At 36.6% G+C, this 24,452-nt stretch overlaps 1 protein-coding gene across 1 annotated transcript; it reads left to right on the forward strand.

The window, feature by feature from the left end:
- Window positions 1-68: 68 nt before the first annotated feature.
- Window positions 69-24,299, forward strand: cyb5r4 (cytochrome b5 reductase 4). The gene is made up of 16 exons (XM_065246365.2): window positions 69-476; window positions 4,654-4,807; window positions 5,503-5,603; window positions 5,693-5,777; window positions 5,999-6,034; window positions 6,114-6,186; window positions 6,394-6,451; window positions 9,894-9,987; window positions 10,701-10,733; window positions 14,120-14,242; window positions 15,736-15,876; window positions 15,967-16,116; window positions 21,302-21,452; window positions 21,712-21,798; window positions 23,417-23,578; window positions 23,699-24,299. Exons 1-16 carry the CDS (start codon window positions 399-401, stop codon window positions 23,751-23,753), a joined length of 1,581 nt encoding a protein of 526 aa, XP_065102437.2. The 5' UTR covers window positions 69-398; the 3' UTR covers window positions 23,754-24,299.
- The last annotated feature ends 153 nt before the right edge of the window (window positions 24,300-24,452 follow it).

Below are 24,452 nucleotides of genomic sequence, written 5' to 3' on the forward strand. Positions count from 1 at the left end.
TGTATTATGTCAGGATCTGGTATGAAGGTTCTGGTTGAGTTGGGCTTTTATCTTGAAATCCGTGGTGAGAAAGCTGTCCATCGATGCTGACGTCATCGTTTCGCGCTGATATTCTGATATTTGAGCAGCGGCATCATTTTTAGTGTTTATATTTTTCGATCTATGTGTATACTATATACTATATTTAGGGTTTCACATGTGTAGCTGACCTGCATGTTGTTGTCCTGATGCCTGACACCTGTCAAAATGAGCACGTCACATCTTATTAAACGCGTCACAATCATGACACTTCCTGATAAGTGAAGATCTTTGGCTTTATCTAACTTGACTGATTTTCAGTTTGTTGACAAGTTAAATTATTTAGTGTATTTGGGCAAAGTTGTTTTAAAGGATCAGAGATGTTGAATTTGCCGCAGTCTTTCCCTTCAACTGAGTCCCAGCAGAGAGTCACAGCCAGCGGACAGTCCAGGAGCAAGGTTTGATTAAATACACTCAACATAAGTCATTTGTCATTGGCCATGTTGACATGTTCAGGTGATTTTATGCGAAATTAGGAAAAGGGAAATGTTTTATATCTACTGAGTTGTTTGATCATTATCGACTTAAGCTGAATGTTTGTCCATGGAGTCTGATAACATTGATGTTTTATTGTTAGTCACGGCCACCGCGCCACCAACTGGGCGTAGAGTGTGTTACTTACAATAGACTTTAAAGGTGACAAAGAATGCATTGATACATTATGTTAAATTGTTTTTTTTAATCTACATAGAAGGTATGTGGCTTTATTAAGTGCAATTAAATTATCCAGAAACAGTTTAACATGTCCAATTACAACCCTAGGACTTCTTTCTAAAAAAAAAAGGCTGTTATTTGGTATTTGGAAGGGTCATGAATAATAATATTGAGCTCTGCTCTGATTGGCTGTTTCACAGACCAGCTCATGTCAGTCAGTAGCTGGTAGCTCTCAAAGCAAACAGACCTTATGTTTGATTCTGTATCAGACAAAGATACAGATTTCGAGGAATAAACAATTTGTTTTAAATTGGAAATGGATGTTTCTGAAGTATACGTTTATTTGTGTTTTTTAGTATTAACTTACAAAACGTAACTGTAGCTGTGTCCCAATTCGAAGGCTGCGACATTCAAATAACGTAGTCCTATGCTGGGTTTACACCAGACACATTTGAGGCGTCAAAATCGTGTGTACTGCGTCTAGTTTGTCGTTTTAACATTTTGAATGCATTCGTGCGTCTAGAGTGAAGTAGATGAGCAGAAAAAGCAAGCATTTGACGCGCGTCAGAGGCGAAATCCGCTTCTTGTGGGAGGGGCAAGTGCTATGCGGTTGACTGTTTGCAAGATGGCTGATGTTGATTGTGAATTCATTGAGAGAGTTACCGGTTTGTATTTGTTAACCTTACTATAATAATAATAATAATAATAATGCATTTTATTTATAATGCGCTTTTCATATACCCAAAGCGCTACAACAACATAGCAAATACATCAGAATAAAAACAAGTACAAAGCAATTACAGAAATCAAATAAAACAACAATTGGCTTAAAAAGTTAGACATTATAAGCAGTCTTAAAAAGATGTGTTTTAAGCGATTTCTTAAAAGAACTTAAAGTGGGAGCCTTACGAACAAAGAGAGGAAGTGCATTCCACAGCCTTGGCGCGGCACATGAAAATGATCTCTGACCCATAGTTTTTAATCTGCAAGAAGGTTGGTTAAGTTGGAGAGAGTCAGCAGAACGGAGAGAACGAGAAGGTGTGTAAATGCTGACTAAGTCAGCAATGTAAGAAGGGGCCAACCCTTGAACCGCTTTATAAGTCAAAACTAATGTTTTGTAATCAATGCGATACTGCACCGGAAGCCAATGCAAATTGTATAGAACACCTTGAATGTGCTGGTATGATGCTGTACGTGTTAAAACTCGTGCTGCTGAGTTCTGAACATACTGAAGACGTTTGACAGATTTTGCAGGTAGTCCAGAATAAAGGGAATTACAGTAGTCGATTCTAGAGGTGATAAATGAATGAATAACCCTTTCAGCATCAGCATCAGAAAGGAAAGACCTAATTCTACTGATGTTCTTAAGATGATAAAATGCCGTTTTAACAACACTCTTTATGTGTGCCTCTAAGGTCAGGTTAGCGTCAAATATCACACCAAGGTTACGTACTTGCGAGGATGGAACAGAGGGGGTATTATCAATTTTCAAATTAAAATTCTGACATTTCTGATATAGGGGGAAAATAGTTTAAAAAACGGCGGGAATGCTGCGGGTCGATAAACATCACATGACCCAAAAGTGAAATGTGTATTTACAACTTACCAGGTTGCCCAATGTCCTTACTAACACTCTTCCAAGCGAGGTCCTTTTTATTCCTGTTTCTACAGAAATAAGAACTTGTGTCGTATAGCTCCGGGTGACTGCTCACGGACAATATCAAGCGTTCCTCCATGTTAAATTAGTGACTCCGGGTGGGACTGCCGCCACAGCAGCAAGCAGGCTCCTGATTGGTTAAACGCGGCGCGAGAATCCGCCAAAGTACACATTTTTCAACTCGGGCGTCAGATGCAAATTCGAGGCAAATGCAAAATGCAATAAAAGCATCATTATATTAAAGAGAATAGCAGAATTTACACCACAACCATAAATGTTTTTTAAAATAAAATATTTATTCTAATAAGTCAGAAACATTTCCGCTGTGTCCTGCGTGTGTCCTGCGTTGGGCACGTACAGCAGGTGCACAAATTATGAATTCTTCGAAGGCTAAGAGCGTTCTATTACAGTTCTCTTTGCAGACTTTAGAGGCTGCGACCTCCACAGAACCAAGCCTTCGACTTGGAACAAAATAGTAGAACTTCAGCCTAAATGTTAGCATATAGCATTAACTAGCATATAGCGCTAACTCAGCAGCCATGACTTTGTTTTTAAAATTGTAACAACATTGTAATTAATTTAATGTGTAATTTAATCTTGGGGCGTACATCACGACTGTAATCACAGTTAGTGGTAGGTTGAGATTAGCGTCTTTATAGTGGACCTTTGCATGCACAAGGTTTACATGTACAGAACTCTTATTATTCATTTATGCCTAGGTAAATACAGTTTTCCATTCTACGGCACCTTTAAAGAGCCCCTATTACATTGAAACAAGTTGATTTTGTACAAAGCTCTTCATTCTGAAAAGCGCAGTGTCATCCAAATGGCCAGCTAACCAGAACTAGGGATCAGCCACAAATGTTATGCTTTTTATCATGTTTGGAAGATTAGCTCTCAATGTAATACTGACAGGAGTTAATATTGTCTTTACTACCTTATCGATACGAGCCGAATCTGATCCAGAAAATTGAAATTACCAAGCTGATCATTCACCTATGCCATAGACTACTTACAGGCTGTAAGTCAGAAGTGGGCAGAATTATGATAATGACCGTTGTGTCCCAGTCAACAGGCAGAGGAAGTAAATCCATCAATCCATCTGTTTGTTGTAGTCCAAGAAGAGATTTAGGTTGGAAACGATAACTCGCATCATTGTTTACTTTGGGATTTGTACATTTTGCATATCATTAAGATGTAAATGTAAAATTGTGAATTGGATAGTTGGTGCTTCTTAAAATAGTCCACTTATATTTTTCTAAGTCCCTTCAAACTTGGTCAGAATAATGTAGAACAAGGCTCCCCAAACCTTTTAATCCAGACTGGAAGATCCACCATTTAAAAAAAAAAAGCGAAATATATAAACAAAATACACACGTGTTCGTCCTCTCATAAACATCCAAAACAAGTACTCCTGAAATATATTATTACTGTTGTATAGTCCCAATAAGAAACTGTACATTAAATAAGTTTATACCACGGAGCTTTTGCTTTATTCTGATTGGTTGAGAAATGTATCATGGGTATGCATTATTTTTTTGATAAACACACATTTGACCTGTCAAATGTCTTAAAATAAACACAAGAGAAATGTCTTAGCATTGTCTGTGGTAACATATATGATATAACTCAACGGCTCGTCATCAATTATTCCTTATATATAAACTAAAGTTTAAAGTTTAAGATTACTTGTTTATTATTTATATATTTTTTAATAACAGTAAACTATCAAACACTATCAAATATATGACATATATTACACAAAATATTACAGTCATTAGCTCCACCCAACTTCCCACCCATTAACTTTTCAATACTCAAATTTCTGCTTAAACATAAAAAAAGATATTGATGTATTTTTAATACTTCTTGAGTTTCAGGCATGCAAACCCTGAAAACAAGTCACAATAAGTAGATTCTAGGCTACTAATAGACCATTTTGATTAGTGGATTATTCAGGAAGTATTCATGTATGACATTTAATATTTCTTCATCATTTTAGTATTTATAGTTACAGAAAAATAATAATCTGAATCAAAACTTTGAGCCAGGAAAGTTTAAAATATTTGATTGGTTGATTTGACACCGAATCAGACAGATAATATTTCTAGTGAACATATGAATTTAATAACACAATCTTTCCTTACTTTTTCTATATTTGATGGGTCTATGTTACTTTAGAAAGCTACAGTACATGTAAATGTGTCTGTAAATATTTGCTCTGTAGCATAAATTAATGCTATGAATGTTTGTAATATATTTAGGTGGCACTAAAGCCAGGCCACAGTCTCTTGGACTGGATCCGACTGACCAAGAGTGGACGTGATTTGACTGGACTGAAGGGTCGACTGGTTGAAGTCACAGACGATGAGTTGAAGAAACACAACAGCAGGAATGACTGTTGGACATGCATTAGAGGTGCTGTAGTCAATTACCAATACACTGCTAGTCTTCACTCTTTGCTTTGTCTACTACTGTTTATTTTATTACTTATTTTATTCATGGCATTTTAATATACTGTATTGCGTGAAAATAATGTTGTGTAATAAATGTAATATTTCTGTAATTTACTTTGTTAACATTAAAGGCCATAGAATATGGCTGCACGATAAATAGCATGCAATTGTCATGTGCATCTCGTCAGTAAATCCAGTTACTTGATTAGTAGTAAATCGCCATCACAAAGCCGTAGTTCACTGACCATCAGGGCAATTTCACATTCATTATCGCAGATGTGTCGATAATGTGCGATAATTCGTGCGATATTGCCCGGCTTGACCGTGAAAAATGGCTTTGTGTAGTAAATGCCACTCCAGAACCTACCTGCACTTGACGGGACACTTACACAGTCTCAGCAAGTATTCATATAAACACAGTCGATTATGTATTTAGATGAACAAAGTTCATCTTTGCGCATTCATCCACTTCCGCTTTGGACATTTTTGTTTCAGTTATAAAACATGTAGGAATTAGAAAATAAAGCGCAGGACTTGCTTGATATTTAAATAAAAAACATGATAACATAATAATACTTTTTTTTTTTTAAATTTTTCTCGTTTTGGAACCAAACTCTTCATATATTGATACTGTTACTGTATGTATGTTTTCTGCAGGTATGGTGTATAACATCAGTGCCTACATGGATTTTCACCCTGGTGGAGAGGCGGAGTTAATGAGGGCTGCTGGGATTGATAGCACTGACCTCTTTGACCAGGTACATGCCCATTAGAAGGGCATTAGTGCAAAACATATTTTCATCACAAGTAGTTCATGTAAGGATTGATGTTGAATGTGATTTGTCAGGTGCACAGGTGGGTGAATTATGAGTCCATGCTGAAGGAATGTCTGGTGGGAAGGATGGCATCAAATCCCAATCCTGTTATTCAAGGTCCTGTCAACTTTATACACAATAGAAAATAATACAAAAAGTACACTTCAGGCATTGGACTTTGATTGTTGCACGACTAGGGCTGGGCTTTTTTGCTTTAATCCTGAGCTCATTATTCCTTTGTTTAAAATTATCTTTTCATTTGCGACCATCAAATTCATGAATAAACAACATTTTATAAAACAGTTTTTTGTCATTATGTTATTTCTTTGTTTTTATAGAGAAGGCAGAAAAGATGGAGAGCACTCATTTGAACGGTACAAAATCAAATAAAAAAGCATTAATTATAAACCATGATGTGATTTTTGATGTAATTTGTTATTTAATTATTATCAGGTCTGTCTATTCCTCAACCCACGACACACGAGCCCTTAGCTGCTCCTCTACCAACCAAAGATCATCGCCCTCGGTATGTTTTGAGTTTAAATAATTTATTATAAAAAGTATAAATAATTGTGTTGACTACACTATTGATTATTACAGGTCGGTGTGTAGTCTAATAGGAAAAAATCTAGCCTGATAATATTATGGGTTTGATCTCTAATATGTGGCCTGTGAGCTTTACAGTAATAAGAATTGCAGTAGTAACTTATATTTGTTTGTTTGTCATAATTAGGTATGATTGGTTCCAAACAGATGACGCTCTAAACATTATTGTTTACACCAAGCGAAAGGTTTGTGTCTACTCTGTAAAAAATGAAACGGCTGTTTTTATTGTTTTATACTGTTGTCTGAGGTCTACATATGATGTTTGTGTGGTTTTTACATTCAAAAACATAAAAGCAACAAGTAAAAGGCTATTTTGTACCCTGGATTTGAGGCTAGCTCAAGAAATGCTTCATTTTGATGGGCAGGAGAATACCTGGATGTAAATGCCCACTGCTATGATTGGATAGTTTCATTCCCCGTTATTACATGTGGGAGATTGTTTTGAAAACCAAAAAATAGCAGCCGAACACATATATGTTAGAGCCACAAAAGGTTCTGGGTGCTGGAGATGATGCACATAAATGACAATACGTATGCTGAAGTAGAAACAAAACTTTAAACCCGACGTGACTAAATTACGGTAGGTGTGCATCAGAATCTGAATCCTGAAGTCCTTATCACTAACTTTGTATATTTCTACTGTGCTTGTGAGGTTGCTCTTTTGAACATGTAATGTTTCATACCACAGTTATATGATAAAAAAGCTTTGTTTGTGGAGTGTTGGACCTTTCAAATGCAACTTGCCTAAATTACCTTAAACAACACAGTAATCAGAATCTAAATCGTGGCTGGTAAGGTCCTTATCACCAACTTTGTATATTTCTGATGTTATATTACAGTTATATTATATTAAGTGTGGGACCTTTATTAATCGTTCAATGTTTTTAATAAATTAAATAAATGTTTAGGCATGGATCTTACACACACAATCAGGACATATCAAGCGATCTCTATAATAAAGCAATAGTGACACGTAATAATAAAATGTTTTACTCACATAAGACTGCTGTGCCATTCCTATCAAATCCAATATTGATGGTACAACATTGTTTTTTAATCATAGGCTCTTTGCAAATCCAGCATCAAATTCTTTACAGACATGGGGACTTGTGACTTGGTGACTTGGACTCGAGTCGACTCGAGTCGCTATTTTTGTGACTTGTGACTTGACTTGACAAAAAATAAAATACTTGAGACTTGACTCGGACTTGGAAGTTAAAGACTCGGGACTTGACTTGACTTGAGACATGAAGACTTGAATGACTTGAGTGTTAATCACATCATGTTTTCAGTTTAAATATAAAATATATAAATTATTAAAACAAATAAAGTCGACCGAGCTGGAGCGCAGGCTGAGAATGGTGTTATCATGACTGAATCACGACACTATTATCAGTCATGCCCTCTCGTACCTTACGCACACCACGCCCACTTAGATCAGATATCAACATGTCAGCCGGAGGGGTACCGAGGGTCATCGCTTTCGGCTTCAACAAGATGGCAAAAGACGAACAGTGCGTTGCAAGACATGCAACATTAAAATTACGGGCAGCCAGACGACAACCTCCAATTTCGTTCGTCATTTAAAGAGCCATTATGCCCAGTAAGTGCTTGTCAATTTGTTAATATCTGGTTAGTTGGTTGTTAGCTAATGTAATAATAGCTAATGTAGCCTTCATCATACCGTGTTGGGGACAAATGTGGGCAAAATAATTTTGATTTATTTTTTAAAATACTTATTTTTATTTTTTTAATACTTCTTTTTCAAGTTTGCCACCTGAACACACATACAGAGAAAAATTACTTGATTCTACAATGTTAGGGGCGGTTCACATGTCGCGTCTTTTGCACGCTCAAGTTCGTTATTTCAAATTAAGGCACGCGAACGGAAGAGGTGCGACGCGCTCGTTTTTTCTGGCCGCATGTTTGAGAGAGAGAGAGAGAGAGAGAGAGAGGAGAAATGTAACAATGTTGTACGTAAACTGTGTTTTTGAGAGAAAGGGAGGTGTTCAGAGAGGGGTCTGTTGGATGTTAAGCTGTTATTTGTTTTACAGTATGGACTCAATGTGGAAAATTTCAAACACGGTTGGCAGAAGTGAAAAATAAATAATTTATGAAGTTACAATTTTGTTTGATTCCATGATGTATTTTATTGAACATGAGTATTTACAATGCAAATCCAAATTATTGTAATTTACTGATAGTTACTTACTGTATATCTTGTCACTTTATTAAGATCAGATTCTGCAGGTAAAATTACAATAATAAGGTGACTTGACTTGGACTTGACTTGACCTACTACATTACTTGACTTGACTTGACATACATAGCCTGTGACTCGACTTGACTTGACTTGCCCAAGAAAAAAAATACTTGGGACTTACTTGAGACTTGAAGGATCAGACTTGAGACTTACTTGAGACTTGCACATGTGTGACTTGGTCCCATCTCTGCTTCTTTACAAATAAATCTGCGGTACAATGAAGAAATTTCATGCAAGCTGAATCTTATTTAAAAGCACCAGCCGTTTTCAGTAACGTTTTCAGTTCTGAACTTGCAGGATGTTCGTTTAAGTACAATGACTTCTTGTATAACAAAAATCAAGTTAAAATTGATTTTTTTTTTAATTCACAAAGTAGAAAGAATACATTTATTATTTTGTATATTCAGAATATATATAATATTCAACATGCTAACAAAGAATATTTTATTGACTGGACTTGTTATAGAAACAATCTTACATTTCACACGGGTTGAAAGTTCCCTGCATGCATTGCAGCATGAAAATAATGGGGTTAATATTAGTGAAAAAGATTACTGTTTTAGTGTTTTTGGTTAATTTCCTCTGGTTTCATAGACAAGGCTTAAGGCTAGTTCTACATTAAAACACATGTTTGAGCTGTCTCAACTAAAAATACCTTGCATCTTAAAATATGCCAGTACCATTGATTTGTCTCATGATACACAATAGTAACTTCTGATGTTTATAAAATATGCTTAAACAACTTAATTTAACTAAGGCCAAGTCCTGGCCTTAGCTAAGCATTGCCTGTGAAACCAGGCCTTAATTTACTGTTTGCTGTTGTTGTTGTTGTCCGTGTTAGTTACTGTATCTGTTGATTGTCACCATATTTGTGTTGATCCTAGTGAGTTGGGTGTACTTTATGGTTTGGTTTCCAAGACAGGGCTTATGCTTAGTCTCAGAATAAAATGCATGTTTGAGCTGTCTTTAATGAAAACAGCTTGCAGTGACACAACAGAATACAACATACATCAGTGCCATTGTTTTGTCTGAAAATGAACAAAAGTAATGTTTTTGTAAGGTATGTTTGTAAAAACTAATTAAATTTCCCAATATAACTAAGGCCTAGTCCTGGATTAATCTAAACCCTGTCATGGATACTGCACCCCTTCCTTAGATTAGCAAACTCAGAAAGTTGCTAATTATTAAGTTGATAGACACTGGACATTACTTAGTAAATTGCGTACTTGGTTAAGTTAAGTTTGTTTGTATTAAACTTACGTTTTCTCAACCTCAGACTTTTTACATTGTACTCGTTTTTATAAACTACAGTAGTTTGTGAAAGTAAACTGATACAAAAAGTATTTTGTTTTATGCTCCATCAGATTCCCAGTTGTGGCTGTGCAGTTGTGGATCTTCAGGATGATACTCTTCGAGTGGAGATGCTCTTAGGGAAAATGTCATACCTGCTTCACTGGCGTAAGTCCAAATCTCTGATCTATATAAATTACTGGATTATGCATAGAGTGCTAAAGTAACAGCGGGAGGTGAAGCCACTGATCTACGGCCATATTGGTATGCCCAACTAGCAAAGGGGGTCATTGACTTGCATTCAAAATTATGATCTAAATTCACCCGGTTTACAGCGTATCAGTCACACAAGATAAGTTTTCAGGACATCTGTTTGTTAATTAACTAATTGTTACTTCTGATGTTATTTGTGATGTTTCACTCAGGGAGGTTAAGAGATTTATAGAAATCATTAAGGTTATTTTTTCCGCTGCATTCTGTTGTAATGACACGGGAGTAAATGCATGGAAATAAACGTAATGACTTTATATGAGGTGCCTTATCTGTCCACTGATCTGATATGTTTACTACTGTAATTTAATAAGCAGGGAAAAATAACACCTTTAAATAAATAACTATGTACATGCTGAGGATGTTTGCTTTTTAATAATGTACAGGAAGTAAAGGATATAAAACAGAGACTGGTAAAGGTAAAGTACTGGTAACATCCTATTAATTTAATTGATTTTTCAGGCATAACAATATGGCAGAGCGGTGGCTTCAATATTGTGATTCATGTGCAATCCAGCCATTTATATAGATCCGTGGTCAATCACATATAGATGAACATTGCCTATTGTTTTGTGTTCAATATAAACAAAGTGGATTTTGTTTTACTTTAGGCTTGTTCAGTGAAGTTCAAGAATATGTTGACGGTTAGTAAGCTACTATATTTCTCATTCTTTCTACTTGCTTGATTGGGAACTACAGTGGTGTGAAAAAGTGTCTAAAATGATCCTAAAAAGTGTTGGCCCCTTCCTGATTTTATTTTTGCATATTTGTCACACTTTAATGTTTCAGATCATGAAAAAAAATAATATTAATCAAAGATGACACAAGTAAACAGAACATGTTGTTTTTAAATAAAGGGAAACAAAATCCAAACCCACATGGCCCTGTGTGAAAAAGTGTTTGCCACCTAAACCTAATAATTGGTTAGATCACCCTTAGCAGCAACAACTGCAATCAAGCGTTTTTGATAACTTGCAATGAGTCTGTTACAGCGCTGTAGAGGAGTTTTGGTCCACTCATCTAAAACTGCAGAATTGTTGTAATTCAGCAACACTAGACGCAATGCTTCGTTCCCGTTATTTCAGGGAACCGGGGTTACGTGAGTAACCTAAGCGTTTTCAAGCATAAACTGCCTTTTTAAGGTCATGCCACAGCATCTTAATAGGGTTGAGGTCAGGACTAGGCCACTTTAAAGTCTTAATTTTGTTTTTCTTCAGTCATTCAGAGGTGGACTTGCTGGTGTGTTTTCATTTTCCTGCTGCAGAAAATTTGCTTCAGCTTGAGGTCACGAACATATGGCCAGACATAATCCTTCAAGATTATTTGGTAGCCAAAAAAAATCCATTGTTCCATTTATCACAGCAAGTCTTCCAGGCCCAAAAGCAACAAAACAGCCCCAGACCAACACACCACCACCACCATATTTACTGTTGGTATGGAAAATTGGACTTTCTGGCAAAACTGAGACGGGCCTTTATGTTCTTTTTGCACAGCAGCGTCTCGGAATTCTGCCATGCAATGCCATTTTAGCCCACTCTCCTTCTTGGTGGAGTCATGAACACCGGCCTTAACTGAGGCAAGTGAGGCCTGCAGTTCTTTGGATGTAGTTGTGGGGTCTTTTGTGACCTCTTAGATAAGTCATCGCTCCACTCTTGGGGTAATTCTGGTCAGCTGGACACTCCTGGGAAGGTTCACCACTGTTCCATGTTGAGTCCCAAAGCTTTAGAAATGGCTTTATAATATTTACCAGACTGATAGATCTCAATTACTTTCTTTCTCATTTGTTTCTGAATATCTTTGGATCTCAACATGATATGTAGCTTTTGAGGATCTTTTGGTTTACTTCACTTTGTCAAGCAGGTCTTATTTAAGTGATTTCTTGTTGTGTGGTAGTAATCAGGCTTGGGTGTGGCTAGAGAAACAGAACTCAGTTGTGATAACTCACAATTAAGTTATGTTTTAACAGGGGGCGAAAGCACTTTTTCACACAGGGCCATGTGGGTTTAGACGTTTGTTTTCCCTTCATAATAAAAACCATTAAAAAATTGCATGTTGTGTTTACTTGTGTTATCTTTGATTAATTTTTACATTTGTTTCATGATCTGAAGCCTTAAAGTGTGACAAACATTCCAAAAAATCAGGAAGGGATAAGGAATCATTTAAACACTGCTGGACAGTAGCAATGGTCCAGTCGCATCAAAGATAATAGATACAAGTTTGAGCACTGCTATTACTATGAATAGGGTACAAAGTGACGCTCAACAGTGCAATTTGAGCTTAAGAAACAAAACCTAGCTATGATGCAGTTGATGTCAGATTTAATCGCTGCTCAGAAATAAGTTGTTTTCCTCCTTCAAGTAGATATGACTTTAGTCTTGCATGCCTGAAATAACTGCACAAAGGTTTTGCAAACATTGCTGCATACTGGCACGACTTCCCTAAGAAAATCTGACACTCTTAAAGCAACACTATGTAGTTTCCATGTAAAAATGACTTACAGCTCCCCCATGTGGTTGAAAAGCGCAACAGTGCCTGGTATCAGACACTCTTCTGCAGGCAGGGGGAGGGGCGGGGCTGTGTTTCCTACCCTCCACCGCCACTTTCAGAGTGTGCTTTTAGCAGCTAGGAATATGTCCAGTTAAAAGTTGTTCTATCACTGAAATAATTTTAGAGACATTTTTTAAAGGTAAAAAAACTACATAGTGTTGCTTTAAAATAAATGTGTTTAAATAACACATCTTGTGTCTAGTTAAGGACAACACATCTAGTGTGGTGTCCTTAACTTAACACAATTTGCTTATCTAATCTACACAGATGCAACAGTTATTTTTGCAAATCATAAATTGTTACACTTAAAAATATAATACACGAGATAAGGGAAATCATAGTGGTGAGCATTGTGGTGATAGTTTTTATTTATTGTGTGGCTGCGTTAAAAAATTCTCATGCAAATAACGATTAAAATATTTTCATAAGTTTGTTGTGTGGCTGTATTACGTTTATTTTATGTAAATAATAATTAAAATGTTTTCATAAGAAACCTTAATGTATATGAACTTGATTTGTAAGAGTACTTTGGGGTTGGACCTTGCTTGCGTTTCTTGGGTCAGATTTCAAAGACCCCAAACCCTTTCAGCGGTGAGGGTGGACGCAGTGATGTCCTCTGCTGGCGTCAGGTAATGTGTAGGCAGATCCACCTCCCGTTACACAGCGTGCCCGATTTATGCTGGCAAGCTTGGGATTCCCCCGTCTCCTGACATCATTGTATCGCTTGGCGCAACGATGGTGATGCCAGCTGATGAGACTCTGGCTATTTCCTCTCACGCCAGTTTAACCTACGCTGATTTGGGTGGGTTTCTCCTATCCCCATACAAAACAACTTCTCTGTCTTAGACTGCTCTTACAAGAACGTCGGTCTCCTAGGCTGTGAACCACTCCTGGCGTGCGCCTGGTAAATCCGTCATAATAATAGCAACCCGCCATGGAACTTGCGCCCTTGCGTTTAAAGGGAATGTTGGATAGCGTTCTGATTCGTTTATTTTACGTTACGCCCAAACCACACCTATGAATAATGAACCTACTTCAGACCAACCCCTTATTGATTTGCGCCCGGCGCAAGAGTTATTTCTCACGCCGGGAAAATAGCAACAGCGCCCAAGATCCGCCCACAAAGTCACTTGTGCATTGCGCTTCGCACTTGCGTTTCAGATCGTTAAAATAGGGCCCATTGTCTCATAAAGGGAAGAAGGTGCATAATACTTAATTTTTGTAATGAATGGTGTTTCATTTACTTATTGTGCAGATATTGATAACATATAATTCCAAGGAGTATAAAGTTTGTTAATTAAATTTCAGTTAGTAATTTTCCATGAATTGTGTAATGGTGTAATGGATTAAAAACAGAAATAAATTTTCTGGGAGGGTGCACTCATATATGGAATGATAACATTATGATTCGAAATGCTTCATATTAATTCTTTTTCATTTTCTTCATTTTGTTTATTTCTTCAACATTCTCCTGTGGTCTCAGTCCAGACAGCCCACTCTGTTGGTAAAGTTCAAGTGTCTCTGCGCAAATCGGTTAAAGTCAAGTGGCCACAAGTCGGGCAGCCACTAGAACATCATGATTCATTTATTCAATGCAAAGATCGTGGTAAGTTACACACCAGTGAACCAATAGCCTCTTTCACACACACATTTCGGTAATTACCATAAATTTACCAGAATGACTTGACTAGTAAATACAAATGTGCTGTTCACACACAACGTTACGTCTTTTTACCAGTAAGATATCATTCACACATCAGTATCAAAATACGGGTAAACTTTGTCAGAGAGCAAAAGTTGTGTTGGTGAGTTATGACTTTATATCCATGGTCTGTATTTTTGTTGTTTCTACTTCTTGTGTTGAATTACTTCAAACTGAACTGTAGGGGAAAAAGTTGCTAATCTGCATCTAAATCAGCAAGGTCCAAACATAAAGCTTCATAGAGAAAGTGCAAATGACTTGAGCTGTTCAGCAAATAGATAGTAAACTGTTTTAAACATCTCTGGGGAGATTTGGCCATTTTAGCAGTTTACATGTGCTGGACTTTAAGCAGCGTGTGGAAAGAAACTTTTGTAAATGGTGTAGGAGGCAAACCCGTCATATTTTTCATAATGTTGTGATTGGCCAGAAGCTATCAGTGCTTTCTGAAGTCGTCCATGCTCATACCTGTAATCCTGTGTTAAACTGGACAAAATATCTATGTTTTAGATTATTTGTTTTCATTTACATTATCAGAAGGTGCCAAAAAAGAGGTTCAGATATTACAGTCTTTTCTATAACAAGGATAATAAAAAGGCTAATGAGTGGATTGTACCAAAAGCATTGCACCAAATATGAGACACAATGGCCCTTCTTGTTCCTAATTGTTTTTATGCTGATGTTTACCTCTGTACTTTTACATTGAAGATTGGAAAATCTGAAACTTTGCAAGTAGCTTTTGGACTTATAAACAAAAAATTTGAAGAACACTTATTATGCCCTTATGTGTTGTTTTTGTGGTGTACTAGAATATGTTTTCATAATGGATTGTTCAAACTCATGCTATTTCTCTCATATTTTACATTATTGTTGCATCTACCCTCCCAGTCTTTCTTAAACGCTCTGTTACATCTGCACTCCATAAAACCACTCCTTCGTAATGCTGTGATTGGTTAAGATGGCCTAGTATGTTGTGAACAGTCATTCACTTAGAGCGTGTGTCTGTAATGCGCATCCAACACAATAAGTGATATTCACTTGGATTTCCTGGTAAGAGTCCAGTCTCCTCCAGTCTCATTGAGATTAGCATACAAAATGGAGGACAGCAAGTATGTATTAAAGATGTACTGTGTGCTTACTGCATGTTATAGCACCAGACTCCCCATACTGGACCATTCATCAGTTTGAGTGCTGCTAGCTTTAGGTTACAGTAGGATCAGGGTTACACAATTTGCACAGGATATTCTGTAATCCTGTTTCAGATAAAATGTCAGATGCGACTATTCAGTTATGAAATAAGAGTTGTAATGATGTTATAATGCGGTACCATTTGAAAAAGGTCTCTCAAAAATATACAAAAAATTTTTATGAAAGTACTTAATAACATTTATTTGATGCAGGGCTGTTCTACAGGAAATGTGTGTTGGTTTCAAAAACTGAAGTGACGCACAATACCCAGGTCTTTTGTTTCCAGCTTCCCACTGTGTCATGCGTACAGGTTCCTGTGGGAAGACATATCTACCTCAAAACCTCTGTTCAAGGTAACATCTAACAGCTCACAAACAGATCTAAAAGGAACAAAACCGATTTTGAGTTTTCAGCAGGCTGATTTTTGTGTGTTTGTTGAGCAGGTACAGATGTTGTGAAACCCTACACACCAGTGGACCAGACTCTTATGTCACCTATACAGTCCAGTGCAGAAAAGGGCTCATATATACATCTCATGATAAAGGTCTATCCTGATGGGGTGTTATCACCACACATCGCCAATCTTCCTACTGGTAAGTAACACTTCACAATAGGACTGGCGCTTGATGGTGAATGTTGTGCGGCACTAGATGTATTTGTGTGGCTGTCCCTGAGCATCCTGCTTTGTGTTGTTAATCTTAATAGAGTAACAAAAAAACATGGGATAATGTATTAATAAGGAGCTGGACTTTAAAATTAACACGGAAAAGAGTTTAGTTGTCACAGAGATATTGCATGTATCAGTTAGTTACATGGCTTTTATGATTTATAATATTTTATTACATTTGTTGCATCTTCTATATGATTTTTATGCCTTGAAAAATGAAGAGTTTGGTCCCTGTTATCTATTATCAGAAATGAACAGCTAATAAACATACATACATACAAACAAACTAAAATGAAACTTTTTTTTATTTTATTACATGGTCTAATTAGGGATGGGCATTCGATTAAATTTTTTTAGTCGATTGTTGGGATTAATCATTAATATTTTTATAATAAAAAATAATTATTTAACTTATTATTCAAAAATGTTGAATACAAAAATACAGCGTGTTTTCCTCCATGAGACCTTTATTACAAGATCAACTTGTGGCAAACAGTTAAACTACATTTAGTTAGACAAACGGACCATATATGCGCTTGAATATGCGGCGCTCTAAAGCAGCGGAACCTGCAGCCGCATTCTTAAACGGAGACCTCATTTGTTCAAAAAAATCGTGACCTCTTCATGATTATTTTTTTTTGAAATCAAAACAGAAGGTCACAGATAACGGAGTATGGTGTCAAATATTGCACCCTGGTGGTAAAATGTTGAATTGCTGCCACACAGTGAAATCATTTAATTGCTTCAAGACACACGCTACGCTAGGCAACTCAACCTGCATTAGTTAAAAAAAGTATTCGATTAATCAATAACAAATTAACGTCATCGACTAAATTCTTAACGATCAATTATCGATCGTCGATTAATCATGCACATCCCTAGGTCTAATAATTTTTTATGAAAATTGTAAACACTACACTACACTTTGTACATTGTAATTTTCAGTCTTGTTTAATAAACACTTATAGTAGTTTTTCCAAGTCTTTATTTGTTTTTCCCTCCTGTAAATGCTTCAATAAGTACCATACCGCGGGCATCATACCGAAATATTACCGTACCGTGAAGTTTTGATACCGTTACACCCCTAATAATGACCAATGCAATCTACCGAGAACAGCGACTGATGGTCAGATTATGGCAAAATAAAATTATTGCAGATGTAAAATAGTAAGGGAATGCTACTTGTTACAGCTTTCCACATTTATCAACCCATTTAATTAAACATGGTTTCTGTTACTAGTCAAATGTTTACATTTGAAATTTACAATCTAAATTGTCCGTCAGAAATAAATAATTGAAATAATGGTCATAATGTATTTTTTGCTTATGTTATGGTGTGCATTTTATTTCTGCTGGGATGTTGGTTTCCTTGCTTCTTTTTTTGTCCTTGGCCAATCACATGCCTGAAGACTAAACAAGTTAAGTTACAGCCTGTCCCCTAATGAGTAGGGATGGGTATTGTTTGGGTTTTTTTCGATACCGGTGCCAAATCGATACTTTTAAAACGGTTCCGGTGCCTAAACGGTGCCTAAAGCGATACTTTGAAAAAAAGAGTCACAAAAAGATGGTAGATGAAAGTACAGCATAAAACACAATGAAAATTCTTATCTGTTTGTCATAATTTGTTTATAAATGATTTGCCTAAAGCACCATCATCTTTTAAGACCTGCATTCTTGATTTCTTCTTTATAAGATTTTTGATTTGTGAATTAAATAAATCTTCTCAACACTCCACTTTGAGCTCAGAAAAATGTTCTATGATTGGTTGTTAATAATCTGTTCAATGATTGGTTAAAGCGGCTGCCGCTCACAAAAAGATAAAGGGCGAGTTCTAATCGAAAGTGATCCTCCCTATTGTCCATTGTCTGCTACTGTATGTATTTACTGTTTACTCCTAACTGTTATTGTGAAGCGTACTTGAGCTATGGAAAGGCGCTATATAAATTAAACTTATTAATATTATTCCCTTCGAAGATCAGATCTCTTGAACTCTAGAGAAAGTTGCGCAATTGTGTCTCATAGTGTGGCTAATTAAACACACTTGGCAAATAGAGCAATAAAATACAGCGTCTTTTTCTTTTTATTTGGATTGACTGTTCATGTGACATCCTCTTCGTGAAGTGCCTTGACGCAAAACGGCATTTGGCATTCACCCCAAATATTTTCACGGCTTGTGAAACCATTCACGTTTTGACGCTTTCTGCTTGTCTCCGATGAACTTGACACCCGTGACTGCCGCGGTCCATCTCAGGCCGATATAAGCCGAAGTACTAATAAAACATTAGTGAGGTAATACTTTTTAGCAAATGAAGAAATATTACCATATTAGCAAAATAAGCTGCCGTCAGATCAATTGCGGCATTCACGCGCTCCTCAGAGGATCTCATTTTCCAAATTGTTCTTTAAAGTCAGAATATAAAAATAACCTGGACATAACGTTATGTTTTTACAAAATTTGTTCGTTTTGTATTATTAGGGATGTGCAGATGAGGATTTTTTCACATTTTAAACTTATTTAACACAGCGCATATTTTAAATGAAAATTTATTTGGCAAAGTTCAAAAGTTGGCTACATTTAATCTTTAACATTAGATTATTTAATATTTAAATTTATTAATAAACTATTTTTTTTAATGTTTGTTCATTATTACTCTTGACGAAAAACTCAACTCCAATAAAATAGTAGCTCCAATTACAAACTTGCTTATATTGCTTGTTTATTAATAAAACGAATTCAACGGATGGTATCTGCGTTAAAACACAAATAAATGTAAAATTTAATTGACATAATTTTTCATTACAACGAATGCTTATTTGTTCATTTTTTTTTAATTAAAACAGAACAACAATAAATTAGTAAAATGACTTGCTTATATTAAACAAAACATTTAACAAAAACGAATAGACGGAAAACATTTTACCGGCCCTATAACATAAATAAATCTAAGATCCTTAGATTTTTCAAAACACATGATTGGTTTACATTTTTTTATCAATATAAAGCTACAATAATGTAAAATATGAACAAACTCACCTAAGTTAAGCAAAGAAATCAAACTTGAATCCTATGTATTATATCAAAGCTTTCCGACTTTCACATTCACGTGAATTTAGTAAGTCAGGAAATTATTTACACCATATGAGTGTACTATAATTTAACTAGCGATTGTGCTGTGCTTGTGTGATTATGCTTTTTGCGCTACAGAGAGCAAAATACTTCAGTCAACTGTTCATGCATTAAAGAGGCACCGAAATGAGGCACCGAAATCTGTGTTCTGATTCGGTCCGGTAGGTACCGCCCGTAATATTTTTTCTGGTGGAGTCCCCCACCTCGCGGCCCCGTCAGAGGCCACATTGCCCCTCGAGCACCCTTCTCACCTTTTTCACCCCTGACCCGTTTTCATGCCTTATAACAGGAATAATGGGAGATAATGGGAATAATCGGAGTTGGAAACGAATTTGCCGAATTCATTCTGACGTAGAGAACATTAATCCCACGTGACTGTCCATCTAGCTGTTTCCACTGAAATTGTCTTTCCCATATATGGGTCTCCACATTGTCAAGTTTCAAGATCAAAATTATCCAGCGATTGTGGCACTATGATCAAAATAAACTCTTTAACTGCAGTAATAATATTTTAACGGGTACACTTTCAACATAAGTTTGAAAGGAAAACTAAACAGTCCTGTGTCAATCATCATTAAAAGCATATGGTAAACGGGAGTCTCTGCGCCCAGCCGCAATTCTTCTGGCCTCTCTCTTCCTTATCTCCTCCTTCACTGCATTTTTTTTCTTCTGTTCTTGAACTTCTCTAGCCCGATCTGAGGTTCAAGGATTCAGCCCCCCCCAACCTCCCCCTGATCCGTGAATTTTTTTAAAGCTGAAACCAGCCGCGTTGTAATAAAGGTTAAGGACCCAAGTGCACTTAAGGCATGTCCGAATCCACTTTTGCTAGTTTAACTAAAGGAAAAATGGTCTGTGAGCCTAAAAGGGTTGTTCGTAATCTCTTAATGAGTAATGGGTGTGTTTTGGGCGTAACGTGCAATAAACCAATGCCAGTCTCATCTCTCATCCCCTTGAAAGCAAGTTGTGCTAACGTCATGGCGGATTTCTATTGCTGAGTTTTTAAGCAGAAAAACTGTAAGCAGAGGAAGAAGACCACCAGTTTAAGATTGATGTTAAAATAATTGTTGTTTTCATACAATAAAAAAAAAATCGTTTTTCGGTCATGACGTAATAAGTAAAATCAGCAAGGTTTTAATTGCTGATAAAGTATGGATACATGATCACTGTACTGTAGTGTCATAAAGTTATTTTACCAGTTGAATTTACAAATATGCAAAAAAAAAGGTTTGCGCTCTAAAATACTTTCTTTTTTAACAAACTGGAGATAAAGAATTTACCAACGTTGTGAGAAGTGCAACGTTTCAGTGTCTGGAAGAGCGATGAGAATGTTTTAAGGCAGCCTATTACTTAAATTTTTTCTCATCTAACCAAAAACAGAGGTACAATGTCATCATATATAATAAATATGTGTGGTAGCATTTACCTACATGTACTGTATATAGTTAAAGCATAACTAAACCCCTGGTCAGAGCCTGACTCCACCCACTGGCAATATTTGAAAAATGCGAGAAAAGTGGGCAGATCCCAACGGAGATAGAGGGGACGAACTTAGCTCGTACCAAGTGTGTGGTGAGATCGTAACAAGTGCATGGTGAGCTTGAACCTGCTTACGTCACGAGTTATTTTTTGGACCCAACATCCAATAGGAAAATTCAACTGCAGTAGCCACCGTTCAACCTGAAGAGGGCAGCACTTAGACGTTTTTACCCCATATATTGTAGTATTGAAACACTTTATATCCAAATGTCAAAAAACTTACTAAAATCAATGAACAGCACTAATAAAGCATCATTCTTACAGATCATTAACTAAAAAAAGTTGGTTTAGGGTTTAGTTACTCTTTAAATTACAATTGCTGTGTACAGGTGGCAAAGACAGGGTTCCAAATAGTATATTGCATCTTGTGCAGTATATTTCATAGTGTCTTGGAAGTGGTTTAATTTGTTGCATTCAGTCTCTTTTAATCTTTGCTGGTGTGTTCCAGGAGCCTCATTATCAATAGGTGGTCCTGAGGGCTCCTTTACACTGCGTATCCTGCGTGAGGTCACTCACTTGTACCTGTTAGCTGCTGGCACAGGATTCACACCCATGGCTCGTCTTATACGCCTGGCCCTTCAGGACTTCAACTTAATCAAGTGTGTACCACATCAAATCTACATACAACAAAATAAACAATAACAACAGTATAAGTATAATGAAACACAAGTGCCCTGCATAAACGGGAACTCCTTCATTATATACGAATATCTACATTTTCTTTAAGTATCTTCAAAGTAATCACCCTATAACCTAATCGCCCTTCCATATGATTGTTACCTTATTTTCCACATGTTGTATAATGGGTAACAAATGAGTTATTGTCAGTCCATTACATTTTGTATGTTGTTTCTTTAGAAAAACCAAGCTTATGTTCTTCAACCGTCAGGAGAGAGACATACTTTGGCGTTCTCAGCTGGATGAACTTTGTACAAAAGAGAAAAGGTAAAGAGCTAATTACTAAGTACACTGTTTTCCTTATTCAAAAAGGCAAATGCGATCTCTGCCTCTGCTGACGTTTATGGACTGCGAGATTGGTGAAGGGTCTGACTAAATTTCAGACGAGGCGCATCTCATACAAACCTAATCAGAACTTTTTTAATTAAAAAGCTCTCAATTCATCTCAAAATTAAACAATGCTGCAAAAACACTTTTCACACTTTTATTTTGAAGGCAAAATCACTAAAGACAAGGTGATTAGGTGTGTTCGACTTCATGCGCACTGAAAGAACCTCCAGGCAGAGGGCAGTACCGCGAGATTGATTTGAGAAATCATATGGAGGAGTCTGATGTCAAATTGCTCTCGCGGTGCTCTGATGTCATCCACCTGTTGGTTCCTGCAGAGCCACATAAAGTCAAACACAGCCTTTGTGAGAAACTGCTGATGTCAAGAAAGATCTATTTCTGAACCAGCTGCTATAAAAATAATCAGGCTGTGTGCACTGGCCAGATATTATTGCTGGTGGGCCTCCTGTTTTCAACATCTGATTTAAACGATCACTCCATCTGTGTATGAAACAAGACTCTCTACCAGAACTTCAAAGATTGACAAGAGAAAAACATGGTAACGTTCTCCAAAACTCTGACAAAAGTAATATTACAGCATTATGTTTTAAAATTTTAACTAAACTACCGCGCTGTCTACAGAGGCTTGTGTGTTTTGCAGCTCACACTGTTGTATTCTATTTACTGGACTTGGTTTATAACTCAATCAAGTTTTTTATTATTATTATTAAACTGTGTAGGTGTGGATTGCAATATTTAGGTCTTATGTTTAAAGAGTAACTAAACCCTAAACCAACTTTTTTTAGTTAATGATCTGTAAGAATGATGCTTTATTAGTGCTGTTCATTGATTTTAGTAATTTTTTTGACATTTGGATATAAAGTGTTTTTAAACTACAATATATGGTGTAAAAACGTCTGATTGCTGCCCTCTTCAGGTTAAACAGTGGCTACTGCAGTTGAATTTTCCCATTGGATGTTGGGTCCAAAAAATGACTCGTGATGTAAGCAGGTTCAAGCTCACCACGCCCTTGTTTCGATCTCACCACACACTTGATATGAGCTTAGTTCGTCCCCTCTATCTTCGTTGGGATCTGCCCACTTTTCTTGCATTTTTCAAATATTGCCAGTGGGTGGAGTCAGGCTCTGACCAGGGGTTTAGTTACTCTTTAATGTGAATCATTTGGACTTATTTATTATTGGCTTGTTCTTACTTACTGTTTTTTCTTGTAAGATCTGGCAACACAAGTAAGTAAACGCTTGTACCACTTCCCTGTGATTTTCTGCATCGCATATACAGATGAAAGACCTGTCATGTCCATGATCCACATTTAAATACGTGTACAATTTAGTTTACAATTACAGTTTGGTTCTGTACACACTGCACAAAATTTTTGTAAGTGCCGTTCACACTTACCTGCATTTTGCAGGGGTTAATTCAGTACAAGAATGCTGCTATCACTCCTGTAAATTACTGAAGTGTGGTGTACAGAACTTGATTAAGCAGTAAGCGTGTGCGTGTTTGTGTGTGCATGTGTGTGTGTGTGTGTGTGTGTTAGGTTTCAGGTCGAGTATGTTCTCTCAGAGCACATAGACTCATGGGAGGGCAGAAAGGGGCGGTTAGATGATCAAAAGCTGCATGACTTCCTAGAAAGACCAGAAAACTCCAAGTGTTTAGTGTGTGTCTGCGGCCCCAATGGATTCACAGAGCTTGCAGTGCAGTGAGTGTTTTAGAAGTCTTTCACAAACCAATAGTTACTTAAATTCACATATTGTTCATTTTATAATGTTAATATGCTTTTTTCATTTATTGTTTTTTCTCCCTGTACATCCTATTTTAGGCTGATCAGAAAGTTAGGTTTCAGTGAAGAGGAGATTCATGCTTTTCTGGGCTAACTGGAACATGTTACATGAATTTCTTGCACTCATGGACAGACAATCTCTATGCATAAAATGCACTTATCAGCCAAAACAAAAGTTATCATGAAATGGCAACATAATAATACATCCTTTTTTAATGAGTGAAAACAATAAAGAGTGTGCACTCATAGCTTCTGAAAAGATGCAGCTCCTTGGACCAACAGAAACATGTTTTTGTTTTTTCACGTTTTTTCCCACTGGCAATGTATTATTTAAGAATGAGCAAAATGAAATGCAAAACGAAAATTATTCTGTCATTCTATCACAGAGGATTGATTCACAAGGTCAGCTGCCTGTAATGTCCTATGTCACTGTCAAGAACGTAATGCAATGTTTTGTACCTTAGCTAAGGTTAGTGTAATGCAAAAATACACTTACGGTTATTTATGTGCACACTTACATCTGATATTTGGATAGGTAGTTCACCAAGATGCAATACATACCTGACTTTTCTGTAAGCATTATAATTGAATCTGTTTTAAAATGTTGATCTGATTGTCAAATAAAAAACTTGATCACTTATCTCATTATAGTGCTCCTGTATCACACTCAGTGGTAGACCATTGCGTTTGCAACACAAAAGGTTATGGGTTCAAACCCATGGAACACATGTTGATCTAAAAAACAATGTATATGTTGTAATGCACCGTAAGTCGCTTTGGTTAAAAGCGTCTG

The sequence above is a fragment of the Paramisgurnus dabryanus genome, chromosome 13 (assembly GCF_030506205.2).
Source record: "Paramisgurnus dabryanus chromosome 13, PD_genome_1.1, whole genome shotgun sequence".
NCBI classification, from domain to species: Eukaryota; Metazoa; Chordata; class Actinopteri; order Cypriniformes; family Cobitidae; genus Paramisgurnus; species Paramisgurnus dabryanus.

Excerpts from the sequence above, each read along its gene's own strand:
- cyb5r4 (XM_065246365.2), top strand. The coding sequence starts at position 399 with ATGTTGAATTTGCCGCAGTCTTTCCCTTCAACTGAGTCCCAGCAGAGA. Across the intron at positions 9,988-10,700 it reads GTCATACCTGCTTCACTGGC|GCTTGTTCAGTGAAGTTCAA; the intron begins GTAAGTCCAAAT and ends GTTTTACTTTAG. Across the intron at positions 21,453-21,711 it reads CAGGACTTCAACTTAATCAA|AAAAACCAAGCTTATGTTCT; the intron begins GTGTGTACCACA and ends TTGTTTCTTTAG.